At 45.1% G+C, this 13,184-nt stretch overlaps 1 protein-coding gene across 4 annotated transcripts in view; it reads right to left on the bottom strand.

Annotated features, from left to right (window-relative positions):
* Positions 1–4,945: 4,945 nt before the first annotated feature.
* hemk1 (HemK methyltransferase family member 1) overlaps positions 4,946–13,184 on the bottom strand; it is a 125,801-nt gene continuing 117,562 nt past the window's right edge. For 2 of the 4 annotated variants that reach the window (XR_013497491.1, XM_078209950.1), the window contains exon 11: positions 7,423–8,177. Coding sequence is in view for 2 of the 4 variants with exons in the window: in XM_078209950.1 (XP_078066076.1) it covers positions 8,147–8,177 (31 nt within the window). In the remaining 2 variants the exon portion in view is untranslated. Of the gene's footprint in view, positions 8,178–13,184 lie in introns of all 4 variants that reach the window. The other 2 variants (XR_013497490.1, XM_078209951.1) reach the window with 2 other exon arrangements.

Below are 13,184 nucleotides of genomic sequence, written 5' to 3'. Positions count from 1 at the left end.
AGTCTGACAGCAGCAGGGAAGATGCTGTTCTTGAGTCTGTTGGTACGTGATCTCAGACTTTTGTATCTTTTTTCCGACGGAAGAAGGTGGAAGAGAGAATATCCGGGGTGCGTGGGGTCCTTGATTATGCTGGCTGCTTTTTCGAGGTAGCAGGAAGTGTAAACAGTGTCAATGGATGGGTGGCTGGTGTGAGTGATGAACTGGGCTTCATTCACGACCCTTTGTAGTTTCTTGCGGTCTTGGACAGAGCAGGAGCCATATAAAGCTCTGATACAACCAGAAAGAATGGCATGGTAGCACAGTGGTTAGCACTGCTGCTTCACAGCACCAGGGTCCTGGGTTTAATTCCCGGCTTGGGTCACTATCGGTGTGGGCTTTGCACGTTCTCCCCGTGTCTGCATGGGTTTCCTCCGGGTACTCTGGTTTCCTCCCACATTCTGAAAAATGTGCTGGTTGGGTGCATTGACCTGAACAGGCACCGGAATGTGGCGACTAGGGGAATTTCACAGTAACTTCATTGCAGTGTTAATGTAAGCCATACTTGTGACTAATAAATAAACTTTAAAAAGAATGCTTTTTATGGTGCATCTGTAAAAGTTGGTGAGAGTTGTAGCGGACATGCCAAATTTCCTTAGTCTTCTGAGAAAGTAAAGATGGGGCAGATATTATGATGGAATTGGTGAAGCTGCTCTTCATGCTAGAAATGAGGATTCACTGGATTTGAAAATTTTAGAAAACCTGTCAGGTGAATTTAGAAAGTGCGTCAGCGTTGATTCCATACATGAAAGTGATAACAGTCTATACACTCCAGAGTTCCTACTCAATCCAAATACAACCGGCATGCCACCATACAGTTTAGAGTCAAGGACAGAGCAATTAGAAAATTCTAACAGGACTAGACAGGACAGATGCAGGGAGGATATTCCCGATGGTGGGGGTGTCCAGAACCAGGGGTCACAGTCTGAGGATTCAGGGTAGACCATTTAGGACGGAGGTGAGGAGACATTTCTTCACCTAAAGAGTGGTGAGCCTGTGGAATTCATTACCACAGGAAGTAGTTGATGCCAAAACATTGAATGTATTCAAGAGGCGGCTGGATATAGCACTTGGGGCGAATGGGATCAAAGGTTATGGGGAAAAAGCAGGATTAGGCTATTGAGTTGGACGATCGGCCATGATCGTGATGAATGGCAGAACAGGCTCGAAGGGCCAAATGGCTTCCTCCTGCACCTATCTTCTTTGTTTCTATGTTTAATTAAAATGCTGTGAAACAACTTGAAACCTAAACATGTACTTGGTCATGGAACAAATTTTCCTTTGATGATCGATACAGAAATTAAAATAGCACTTTTCAAAGAGAATGGGTGTTTAATCCTCTCATAATAAGAGGTGTATAAGATGTTGAGAGGTATTGATCGAGTGGATAGTCAGAGGCTTTTTCCCAGGGCTGAAATGGTTGCCACAAGAGGACACAGGTCTAAAGGTGCTGGAGAGTAGGTACAGAGGAGATGTTGGGGTAAGTTTTTCACTCAGAGGGTGGTGGGTGCGTGGAATGGGCTGCCGGCAACGGTGGTGGAGGCAGATTCGACAGGGTCTTTTAAGAGACTTTTAGATAAGTACACGGAACTTAGTAAGATAGAGGGTTATAGGTACAACTTTGTGGGCTGAAGGGCCTGTATTGTGCTGTAGTTTTTCTATGTTTCTAATATTGAGTCCATCAGATGCAAACCTTTCTTTCCAACTCAAAAGTAAAGCATTTGCAATTAGATTTTCATGTGTTGTAACTATAAATAAGTCAGAAGGCCAGATTCTTGACAAAATTTGTATTAAATTCCTCGGTCTGTTTTCACAGATGTTGCTTTATGTTGCTTTCTCGAGTGAGAAATTTTGATTCCGTTAGTCTTTTATGAAATATTAGCTAGAAATCTGTAAGTAAAGAGGTTCTGTTCAAATAAAGATTGCAATTTGACCACAAATGTTTTGTGGGTCTCTGCTGGTAAAAATACATTTATTAAACTGTGATCCTTGCAATAGTTTAGTTTCTGTCACACCAACGCACAGATTTAATAAAGCAATTTTTTTTCGTCATGAAGTTTCCCCAAGCTCTATTTAAAAAGTATGTTTCTATTAAAAAACACACAACACACACAGATATATATACACATACATACATTCACACACACACGTATTTATACTTTTTTCATCTGCCTCGGCTTTGTCCGAGGCAGATCATGCCTGACGAGTCTGATTGAGTTTTTTGAAGATGTGACTAGACACTTAGATGGGGGAAGAGCGGTAGATGTGGTTTATATGGATTTCAGTAAGGCGTTTGATAAGGTGCCCCATGCAAGGCTCATGGAGAAAGTGAAGGGGCATGGGATACAAGGAGACGTTACTTTGTGGATTCAGAACTGGCTTGCCCACAGAAGGCAAAGAGTGGTTGTAGATGGGTCTTTTTCAGAGTGGAGGTCAGTCACTAGTGGGGTGTCCCAGGGATCTGTTCTGGGACCCTTGCTCTTTGTGATTTTTATAAATGACCTGGATGAGGAAGTGGAAGGATGGGTTGGCAAGTTTGCTGATGACACAAAGGTTGGAGGCGTTGTGGATAGTGTAGAGGGGTGTCAGCAGTTGCAACGAGACATAGATAAGATGCAAGACTGGGTGGAGAAGTGGCAGATGGACTTCAACCCAGATAAGTGTGTGGTGGTTCATTTTGGCAGGTCGAATAGGATGGAGGAATATAATATTAAGGATAAGACGCTTGGCAGTGTGGAAGAACAGAGGGATTTTGGGGTCCGGGTTCATAGGACGCTCAAAGAGGTGTCGCAGGTAGAGGCTGTGGTTAAGAAGGCGTATGGAATACTGGCCTTCATCAATAGAGGAATTGAGTTTAGAAATCGGGAGATAATGCTGCAAGCTGTATAGGACCCTGGTCAGACCCCACCTGGAGTACTGTGCCCAGTTCTGGTCGCCTCATTACAGAAAGGATGTGGAAGCCATAGAACGAGTGCAGAGGAGATTTACGAGGATGTTGCCGGGATTAAGTAGTATGCCTTATGAGGATAGGTTGAAAGAGCTAGGTCTATTCTCCTTGGAGAGGCGAAGGATGAGAGGTGACCTGATAGAGGTGTATAAGATGTTGAGAGGTATTGATAAAGAGTGGATTCTCAGAGGCTTTTACCCAGGGCTGAAATGGTTGTCACAAGAGATCACAGGTTTAGGGTGCTGGGGAGTAGGTACAGAGGAGATGTTAGGGGTAAGTTTTTCACTCAGAGGGTGGTGGGTGCGTGGAATCGGCTGCCAGTAGTGGTGGTGGAAGCGGATTCGATTGAGTCTTTTAAGAGACTTTTGGATAGGTTCATGGAGGTTAGTAAGATAGAGGGTTATAGATGAGCCTAGAAGGTAAGGAAATTGTTCGGCGCAACTTGTGGGCTGAAGGGCCTGTTTGTGCTGTAGCTTTTCTATGTTCTATTTCTGAACAGAACTGAGAGTTGTGTGGCTAAGTTTGCAGTCTGCTCCAGCGATAATAAATACTTATACCTATATAGTTCTTTACCATGTCTCTTGAGAAATAATTCCAATAACTCAGGAACAGCTTCTTCCCTGCTGCCGTCAGACTTTTGAATGGTCCTATCGTATAGTAAGCTAATCTTTCTCTTCACCTTATTGGTAGCTGTGGCGTTGTATTCTGCGCCCTCTCCTTTCCTTCTCCCCTATGTACTCCGTGAATGGTGTGTTTTGTCTGTGTGGCACGCAGGAAACAATATTTTTCACTGTATCCCAATACACGCGACAATAATAAATCAATTCAAATTACTTCATTGGAGTTCATGTGAACTACTTTCTTGTTTAAAATGCAGTGACTTTGGAAGGAGTAATTTGACAAGGAAGTACTCAAGGGGCCCGATTTTACCAAAGCTTCGCGCCTGGTAAAGTTGGGCGTCGGGCCTTTAACGCGATCTGCACCCGAATCAGAGCAGATCGCGGCTTTACCAATACCCGATTCGGGCGCAGGTCCGGCCCGCGCCCGACTTGGGCGGCCCGACGATTGAAATGCATTTGCATGCATTTAAATTGACTTAATGAACCGCGCGCCCAACTCTACCGCCAAATCCCACTTTACCGTCTTCTGGCCCGATCCACATCCGCGCTGTTACCGACCTGCAAAATAAAAGTCTGAAGTCGCCGCTGCAGCCTTCGAAGAGCGGGGTCAGGGTCTGCAACGGCTCTCTGACCCAGGTCATCCTCTGGTCGGGGCGGAAGGGGAGTGGGAGGAGGAGAGGGGGTGTGACGTCTCATCCCCTGGGCGGGGGGGGGGGGGGGGGGTGTGACCACTCATCTCCTGGGGGGGGGGGGAGGAGAGGGGGTGTGACATATCATCCTCTGGTCGGGGGGGTTCCGCTGCCTGTCTGTGGCCGATCCCTCCTGGCACCGTCACTGGTACACTACCAACCACAGCCATCTCTCCCCCGCTCTGCGTCAGTCACGAGGGGTCATAGGTTCAAGGTGAGGGGCAGGAACTTTAGGGGGGGTGTGAAGAAAAACTTTTTTGTCCAAAGCGTGGTGTGGGTCTGGAACGTGCTGCCTGGGAGGGTGGTAGAGGTGGGTTGCCTCGCATCCTTTAAAAAGTATCTGGATAAGCACTTGGCACATCATAACATTCAGGGCTATGGGCCAAGTGCTGGCAGATGGAACTAGGTGGGAGTTCAGGTGTTTGTAATGTCAGTGCAGACTCGATGGGCCAAAGGGCCTCTTCTGCGCTGTATGATTCTATGACTTGCTACTTAGGCAAATGAAGCAACCAATTCACACACGAGCAGCAGTGAAGCTTTGGTAACACTGGAGGAACTTTTTGTTCATCTTGAAAAATGTTGCAAGAACATAGGCCATCTGACCACTCGAGCCTCCTCCGCCTTCAGAATCTTATGCCTCAAGTCATATTGTTGGGTATCACAGGATTTTTAATGGCCCTCCGAAATTGGGATCTCAAGTTCAACATCGCTTCCGAAGGGCAGTGCCCACGACCGTAGGTATTTGTTCGCCTCCTGGAAGGTGTATTAAACTCCAGCCTTTTGATTAAACAAGATACTGCTATCTGAGAGAAATTGAGAGAAACTGGCATCTGACAAGGAGCAGCACCGGTGTTCCAGAGTAACTCTACCGATTACAGTGGGACTGATTAGAACAGGCAGTGCAAGCTCAGGCTGCATGGCTGGCATTTTAGTTTACAAGATTTTTTTAAAAATAAAATGAAACTTTCCTTTCCAGTAATAGCAATCACTGGAAAGGCAATAAGCAAGGGAGGATCATTAATATGTGCAATTGTGGTGCATTGTGTGCCGTTCTGGACACGATACACTTCAGAAAACATGTCAAGGCTTTGAAGGGATACAGAGGGATTTATAGAAATGAGACCAGAGGTAAGGGACTTCAGTAATATGGAGAGGATATTATGGGATTTTTCTCCCTTAGAGCAGAGAAGTTTCAAGGGAAAAAATTAAATGTAATCAAAATTACAAAAGGTTTTCATAGGGCAAGTAGGGAGAAACTGTATCCTTTGGCAAGGGGGTTGAAAACCAATTGATGGAAGAACTAGAAAGGAAATGAGGAGAAATAATTTCATACAGCGACTGTTATATTCTGGAATGGACAATCGGAAAAGCCAGTGGGTGGGGTGGGGTGGGGCGTTATCAGATTCTATGGAAACCTTCAAAAGCCAATTGGACACCTTAGGGTGACAGAGGGGCACGGTGGTTAGCACTGCTGCTTCACAGCGCCAGGGACCCGGGTTTGATTCCCAGCTTGGGTCAATGTCTGTGCGGAGTCTGCATGTTCCCCCTGTATCTGCGTGGGTTTCCTCCAAACCCTCTGGTTTCCTCCCACAGTCTGGAAGACGTGCTGGTCAGGTGCACTGGCTGTGCTGAATTCTCCCTCAGTGTACCCGAACAGGCACCAGAGTGTGCCGGCTAGGGGATTTTCACAGTAACTTCATTGCAGTGTTAATGTGAGCCCACTTGTGACACTAATAAATAAACTTTAAAAAATCTGCTTGAAGGTGACAAATTTACAGGATTATGGGGAGAAAGCAGTGAGTGGTACACAATTGGATTGCTCTTTACGGAGTTAGCACAAACACAATGCATTCCCTTCTGTGATGTACAAGTCAATGATTCTATGAATGGAAAATAAAGCTGCTAAGGAACAGACAGTCAGAAACACTGAATCAAAATCGTCTCCATAGCAGCACTGTGGGAGTACCTACACCACATAGGTGCCTCACGGGAGACTGCTGAGTAAAATAAGGGCCCATGGTATTCGAGGCAAGGTACTAACATGGATTGACGATTGGCTGTCAGACAGAAGGCAGAGAGTTGGGATAAAAGGTTCTTTCTCAGAATGGCAACCGGTGACAAGTGGTGTCCCGCAGGGTTCAGTGTTGGGGCCACAGCTGTTCTCTTTATATATTAACGATCTAGATGACGGGACTGGGAGCATTCTGGCCAAGTTTGCCGATGATACAAAGATAGGTGGAGGGGCAGGTAGTATTGAGGAGGTGGGGAGGCTGCAGAAAGATTTAGACAGTTTAGGAGAGTGGTCCAAGAAGTGGCTGATGAAATTCAACGTGGGCAAGTGCGAGGTCGTACACTTTGGAAAAAAGAATAGAGGCATGGACTATTTTCTAAACGGTGACAAAATTCATAACGCTAAAGTGCAAAGGGACTTGGGAGTCCTAGTCCAGGATTCTCTAAAGGTAAACTTGCAGGTTGAGTCCGTAATTAAGAAAGCAAATGTAATGTTGTCATTTATCTCAAGAGGCTTGGAATACAAAAGCAGGGATGTACTTCTGAGGCTTTATAAAGCACTGGTTAGGCCCCATTTGGAGTACTGTGAGCAATTTTGGGCCCCACACCTCAGGAAGGACATACTGGCACTGGAGCGGGTCCAGCGGAGATTCACACGGATGATCCCAGGAATGGTAGGCCTGACATACGATGAACGTCTGAGGATCGTGGGATTATATTCATTGGAGTTTAGGAGGTTGAGGGGAGATCTGATAGAAACTTACAAGATAATGAACGGCTTAGATAGGATGGACGTAGGGAAGTTGTTTCCATTAACAGGGGAGACTAGGACGCGGGGGCACAGCCTTAGAATAAAAGGGAGTCACTTTAGAACAGAGATGAGGAGAAATTTCTTCAGCCAGAGAGTGGTGGGTCTGTGGAATTCATTGCCACAGAGGGCTGTGGAGGCCGAGACGTTGAGCGTCTTCAAGACAGAAATTGATAAATTCTTGATTTCTCGAGGAATTAAGGGCTATGGGGAGAGAGCGGGTAAATGGAGTTGAAATCAACCATGATTGAATGGTGGAGTGGACTCGATGGGCCGAATGGCCTTACTTCCGCTCCTATGTCTTATGGTCTTATGGTCTTATAGACTGCAGCGGTTCAAGAAGGCCGCTCACCTCCACCTTCTTGAGGGCAATTAGCAACGGGCATTAAATGCTGGCCCAGCCAGCTGTGATGACTTCAGCCAGGTTAATGAGGTTGGCTTGCTAGAGTATGAACAACCTGATGAGTCTTAATTTTATTCAAAAAAGATACCTGAGGAGTCTTAACTGACGGTTAAATCAGGGAGCCTCATGCTCCCTATTTAAAGCAGGTGTGTCAGACTCCCAGCCTGCAGTCAGCAGGGAGCAACTGGAGAGCTGACTGTGTGCAGATGTATGGTGTAAATAAAGTAACTTGGTGACGGGACTTTCGCCTCCGTGGAGTTATTACACCAGCGACACCCACATCCCATGAATGAATAAAAATACCTTCTAGAGGGATCATTTGATTGGCTGCCACCACTTTGGAGTGGATCCTGGATAGATGCATAATCAGGCTCCCTGCCATTTTCCGCCAAAGTCACAGCAGCTGATTGTTGAATCCACTCCCTGCGGAAATTGTGATATTTGCGGCAGCGTACATCAGAGATATCAGAGTGAGGTTGCTCATAGCAACAGATTCAATGCAGATCTCGAACCTTCTGAGCTGTAAACATTGTGTGCTGCTCACATACAACATCCCTAGAGCTGTGCAGAGATAATCTTAACAGTTTCTATTAAATATCGGTAGGAAGGGTGAGGGGTTGGTCCTTCAATTGTTCAACTTCTCTGGAGTACACAGAAACGTGGCCTGTAATGGGAACAAACAAATTTAGGCATTTAAAATCAGATCTATAAACAGACCCTGAACATGGTTAATTCCAGCTACTGCTCATTTTTCACGTGTTCTGATATTTTTAGGACAGAGATGTGAGACATAGTTCTAAATAATCCCTGCTTCAGGTCCTCCGCTATCACCATAAATGAACTAACACACAACAACAGGTGCACCATAGAAAGCATTCTTTCTGGTTGTTTCACAACTTGATATGGCTCCTGCTCTGCCCAAGACTGCAAGAAACTACAAAGGGTTGTGAATGTCCATCATGCAAACCAACCTCCCATCCATTGACTGTCTACACTTCCTGCTGCCTTGGAAAAGCAGCTACCATAATTAAGGACCCCACACACCCCAGACATTCTCTCTTCCACCTTCTTCCGTCGGGAAAAAGATACAAAATCTGAGGTCACGTACCAACCGACTCAAGAACAGATTCTTCCCTGCTGCTGTCAGACTTTTGAATGTACCTACCTTGCATTAAGTTGATCTTTCTCTATACCCTAGCTATAACTGTAACACTACATTCTGCACTCTCTCCTTTCCTTCTCTATGAATGGCATGTTTTGTCTGTATAGCGCACAAGAAACAATACTTTTGACTGTATGCTAATACATGTGACAATAATAAATCAAATCAAAAATAAATCAAATCAAAATCAACTTGCATTTATATAGCTCCTTTAATGTAGGGAAACCTTCCATGACATTTCATAGGTGCACAATCCAATGAAAAGTGACACTGAGCAATGTAAAAGCAGGGGGCTTAAAGCTGAGTGAAGGAGGTAAATGATTTGGAGAGGTTTAGGAAGGGATTGGGACTAAAATCATGGCCCATCTCTCGATTCAAGGATGACGTCTACTCAGGATCATGTGTGTTCTACCGTGGGTGTTCGTGTGACTGAACAGGCTGATTTTCGATCCCGCAGATCTTTGGGTGCATGGAGCACGATGTCCCATGAGCTGGTGAGATCTGGAACGCAGGATTTACTTCCTTTTCTTTCCTCCTCTGCTGCCGTTCTGCCTCATCATTAAGACCTCATGACTCAAAGCGTGATACAGATTGATGGACAAGTTTTCGCCATTCTGAATAATTGAGCAATCTCTCCCTGGTCATTAACGTTAGTACTACCGCACTTCAAGGAGAGCTTTGGAGCATCTTTGAAATGTTTTCTTTGACCCCCAGCCCGGAACGCAAGTAACTTGAGAGTTGCAAAAAAACGGACCTGGTGAGGGAGACTCTTTTGGCTATCCAATCCATCAATGTTGACTTTGAAGGAGTTTTGCCCATCAGCGATGAGGTGAAGGAAATTCGGAAATGCATAAGAAAGGAGCAGACACATAGTTTCAGTCATAAGAACATAAGAACTAGGAGCAGGAGTAGGCCATCTGCCCCCTCGAGCCTGCTCCGCCATTCAATAAGATCATGGCTGATCTTTTCATGGACTCAGCTCCACTTACCCGCCCGCTCACCATAACCCTTAATTCCTTTACTGTTCAAAAATTTATCTATCCTTGCCTTAAAAACATTCAATGAGGTAGCCTCAACTGCTTCACTGGGCAGGGAATTCCACAGATTCACAACCCTTTAGGTGAAGAAGTTCCTCCTCAACTCAGTCCTAAATCCGCTTCCCCTTATTTTGAGGCCATGCCCCCTAGTTCTAGTTTCACCTGCCAGTGGAAACTGCTTTTATATTATCTATTCCCTTCATAATCTTATATGTTTCTTATATGTCCAAAGATGTGCGGGTTAGGTTGATTGGCCAGGTTAAAATTGCCCCTGAGATGCGTAGGTTAGAGGGATTAGAGGGTAAAATATGTGGGGGTAGGGCCTGGGTGGGATTGTGGTTGGTGCAGACTCGATGGGCCGAATGGCCTCCATCTGCACTGTAGGGTTTCTATGATTCTTCTATGAAGATCTCCCCTCATTCTTCTGAATTCTGAGTATAGCTCCAGTCTACTCAGTCTCTCCTCATAAGCCAACCCTCTCAACTCCGGAATCAACCTGGTGAATCTCCTCTGCACCTGTTCCAGTGCCAGTATATCCCAGCCTATTCTGAGTTTGCGTTAGCTGATAACATGTTCCATCTCTCCTGCGTGCATTCTTGAATTCATTCCCTACGGATCCTTCATGCTCTGTCTGAGATAGAGTTGTCAAACCTCCGGAATTGGCCTGGAGTCTCCAAGAACTCAATTTTTGGCCACTGCAGTGAGCAACACTCAGGAGTAAAATCCTAGCGGCACCATAAGGATTAGGCATCAGTTTCATTTCCTTGAAGGCTTTGTTGTTGTAAATACAAGCTGGTGTTGTCATATAAGTACTTGGAGTTGGGAAGAAATGGCAGGCGGGGCGTGGGGAGCTGTAAAACTATGCAATGGAACTTATAGGAATACATCCAAGCAGAAGTTGGCAACATGAGGCTGAGATTGAAGCCGTACCTAGGATCCACGTCATTGCATTTTATTAAATAAGGGTCTTTGGGAACTGAAATTGCGTATCTGTTCTCAGCTTGGTTCTTGAGTAGGCGACAACAGCATTTTGGCAGAAGTGAGGGCGAACAATCCTCCTTTACAGGGACCTCGGACTCTGAGTTCAGCTGTTGGCAGGTCAAAGTGATCCAAATTCACGGGCTTCCTTTGTAACTTCCATTCCCGGTGGAGAAATTGCTAGTCTCTGATGAGGAAGAATCACAGACTGGCACAGAGGGATTCTTCCCCATGATATCCCAGAACAGATCTCACTCCATAATGAACGTATGTCAAGACTTAAAAAAAAAACAGGTTTTTCATGAGGCCAGCAACGTGACACAAATAATTAAGCAGTTTTATCCATTAAGGGAGAATTTGATGCATTTTTGAAGGAGCAGATAGATGGGGATTTTCGGTTCTGTAACCAGCAGACGCCTTGTTCCCATATTTCTTCATCCCCCTTTTCCTTCAATCATCCATCTAACCCATTCTTAAATGTTGATGTGCTCTCTGTTTCAATCCCGGAGGAGTGAATCCCACAGCCTCACAACCCTCCGTGTAAGAACGTTTTTCTTGCTATCACTCCATTTAACCATTCAACTGTTTCCCTTTGCTCCAGTCGCTTATTCATTGAAAACAGCTTGTTCCTATCCACCCCACCCTGTCACTTTATTATTTTAAATAATATTTTAAAAATCCCCTCTAATTTCCTCTCACAAAGTCAGCCCAAATTTTTATAAGTCTTTCTTCACCGTTGTATTGCCTCTGACCTGACAGCTTCCTCGTGAATTGTTGATACGCCCTCTTATTGACTCAAAAACCTTTCCTTACTGTGATGTGGCGATGCCGGCGTTGGACTGGGGTGGGCACAGTAAGAAGTCTCACAACACCAGGTTAAAGTCCAACAGGTTTATTTGGAATCACGAGCTTCCGGAGCACTGCTCCTTCATCAGGTGAGTGAGGACCCTCCTGATGAAGGAGCAGCGCTCCGAAAGCTCGTGATTCCAAATAAACTTGTTGGACTTTAACCTGGTGACACTTCTTACTGTTTCCCTACTGTAGAAAACAAAATTGTACACAATACTCCAACTGCAGTCCAACTGTAATCTGACTATAATTGTATTCATTATTACACCTCTATTTTAAGTTCTATGGCTCCCAGCACAAAGGCCAGTGTTCCAGTACCTTTTATTATGGCTTCATCCATTTGAATTGTTGCTTTTTGTATCTTGTAAATTGGAAACCACACAAAATCTCCATTTGTCTACTTCTTCAAAAACGTATCTCATTCTCCTTTAATGAATAAAGCTGCTTAATTATTTGTGCCGCGTTGCTGGCCTCTTGAAAAACCTGTCTTTTCAAAAGTTTTACATACATTGATTATGGAGTGAGATCTGATCTGGGATATCATGGGGAGAATCCCTCTGTGCCTGTCTCTTTGCTCTTCCACTTTTGCCGAACTTAAAGCTCCACTCCATACTCCATTTCTTCTTTGCTATGAGGAAAGGTTGAGGGAGCTAGGGCTGTTCTCTCTGGAGCGGAGGAGGCTGAGGGGAGACTTAATAGAGGTTTATAAAATGATGAAGGGGATAGATAGAGTGAACGTTCAAAGACTATTTCCTCGGGTGGATGGAGCTATTACAAGGGGGCATAACTATAGGGTTCGTGGTGGGAGATATAGGAAGGATGTCAGAGGTAGGTTCTTTACGCAGAGAGTGGTTGGGATGTGGAATGGACTGCCTGCAGTGATAGTGGAGTCAGACACTTTAGGAACATTTAAGCCGTTATTGGATAGGCACATGGAGCACACCAGGATGATAGGGAGTGGGATAGCTTGATCTTGGTTTCAGATAAAGCTCGGCACAACATCGTGGGCTGAAGGGCCTGTTCTGTGCTGTACTGTTCTATGTTCTATGTGTTATCCCATGTCCTTTCTGGCGGTTGGGGAGGTGGGTGGGGGGTTGACCTATATTTTACGTTGATGTCATGGTCCCTTCAAGAGCTAGCTTCTCTAAAAGGAAATTTCTTGTAAAAATATAGCAGCTTGCTTCCAGCAACTGATCATGTGACCAAGCTGCCTAGGAGATAACAGTAGGGGGAAAAAAAGAGTCAATCAGAAGTTAATTGTAGGCGTGGGGAGGTCCCTGGATGCCATTTAGTGTTGAAGCATTTTGGCTTTGCTTTAGAACTAATTGGCTGGAGGAAAATTTTCTTTCATGCAGGATTCAGTTGAAATTCTGTGTATTGGCTAACAGGGTTTTAAAAAACAGAGTTAACTTAAGGACCTTCTGGAAAAGCCAAGCCGAGAAGAAAGAGAGAGGGTGAGGTCATAAATACAAGACTACAGAGTTAAACAAGATTGCAACCAGGACATTTCTGACCTGAAGTGAGTACGCTTAAGATGCTAGCAATGCCTGTGCTGAATGGAGAAGATACAACTGTTACAAAGAACAATACAGCACAGGAATAGGCCCTTCGGCCCTCCAAGCCCATGCCGCTCCCTGGTCCAAAC

Source organism: Mustelus asterias, chromosome 3 (assembly GCF_964213995.1).
Source record: "Mustelus asterias chromosome 3, sMusAst1.hap1.1, whole genome shotgun sequence".
NCBI lineage: Eukaryota > Metazoa > Chordata > Chondrichthyes > Carcharhiniformes > Triakidae > Mustelus > Mustelus asterias.
The sequence above is the reverse complement of the archived record's forward strand: the minus strand, read 5'-3'. Positions and strand labels throughout refer to the sequence as shown.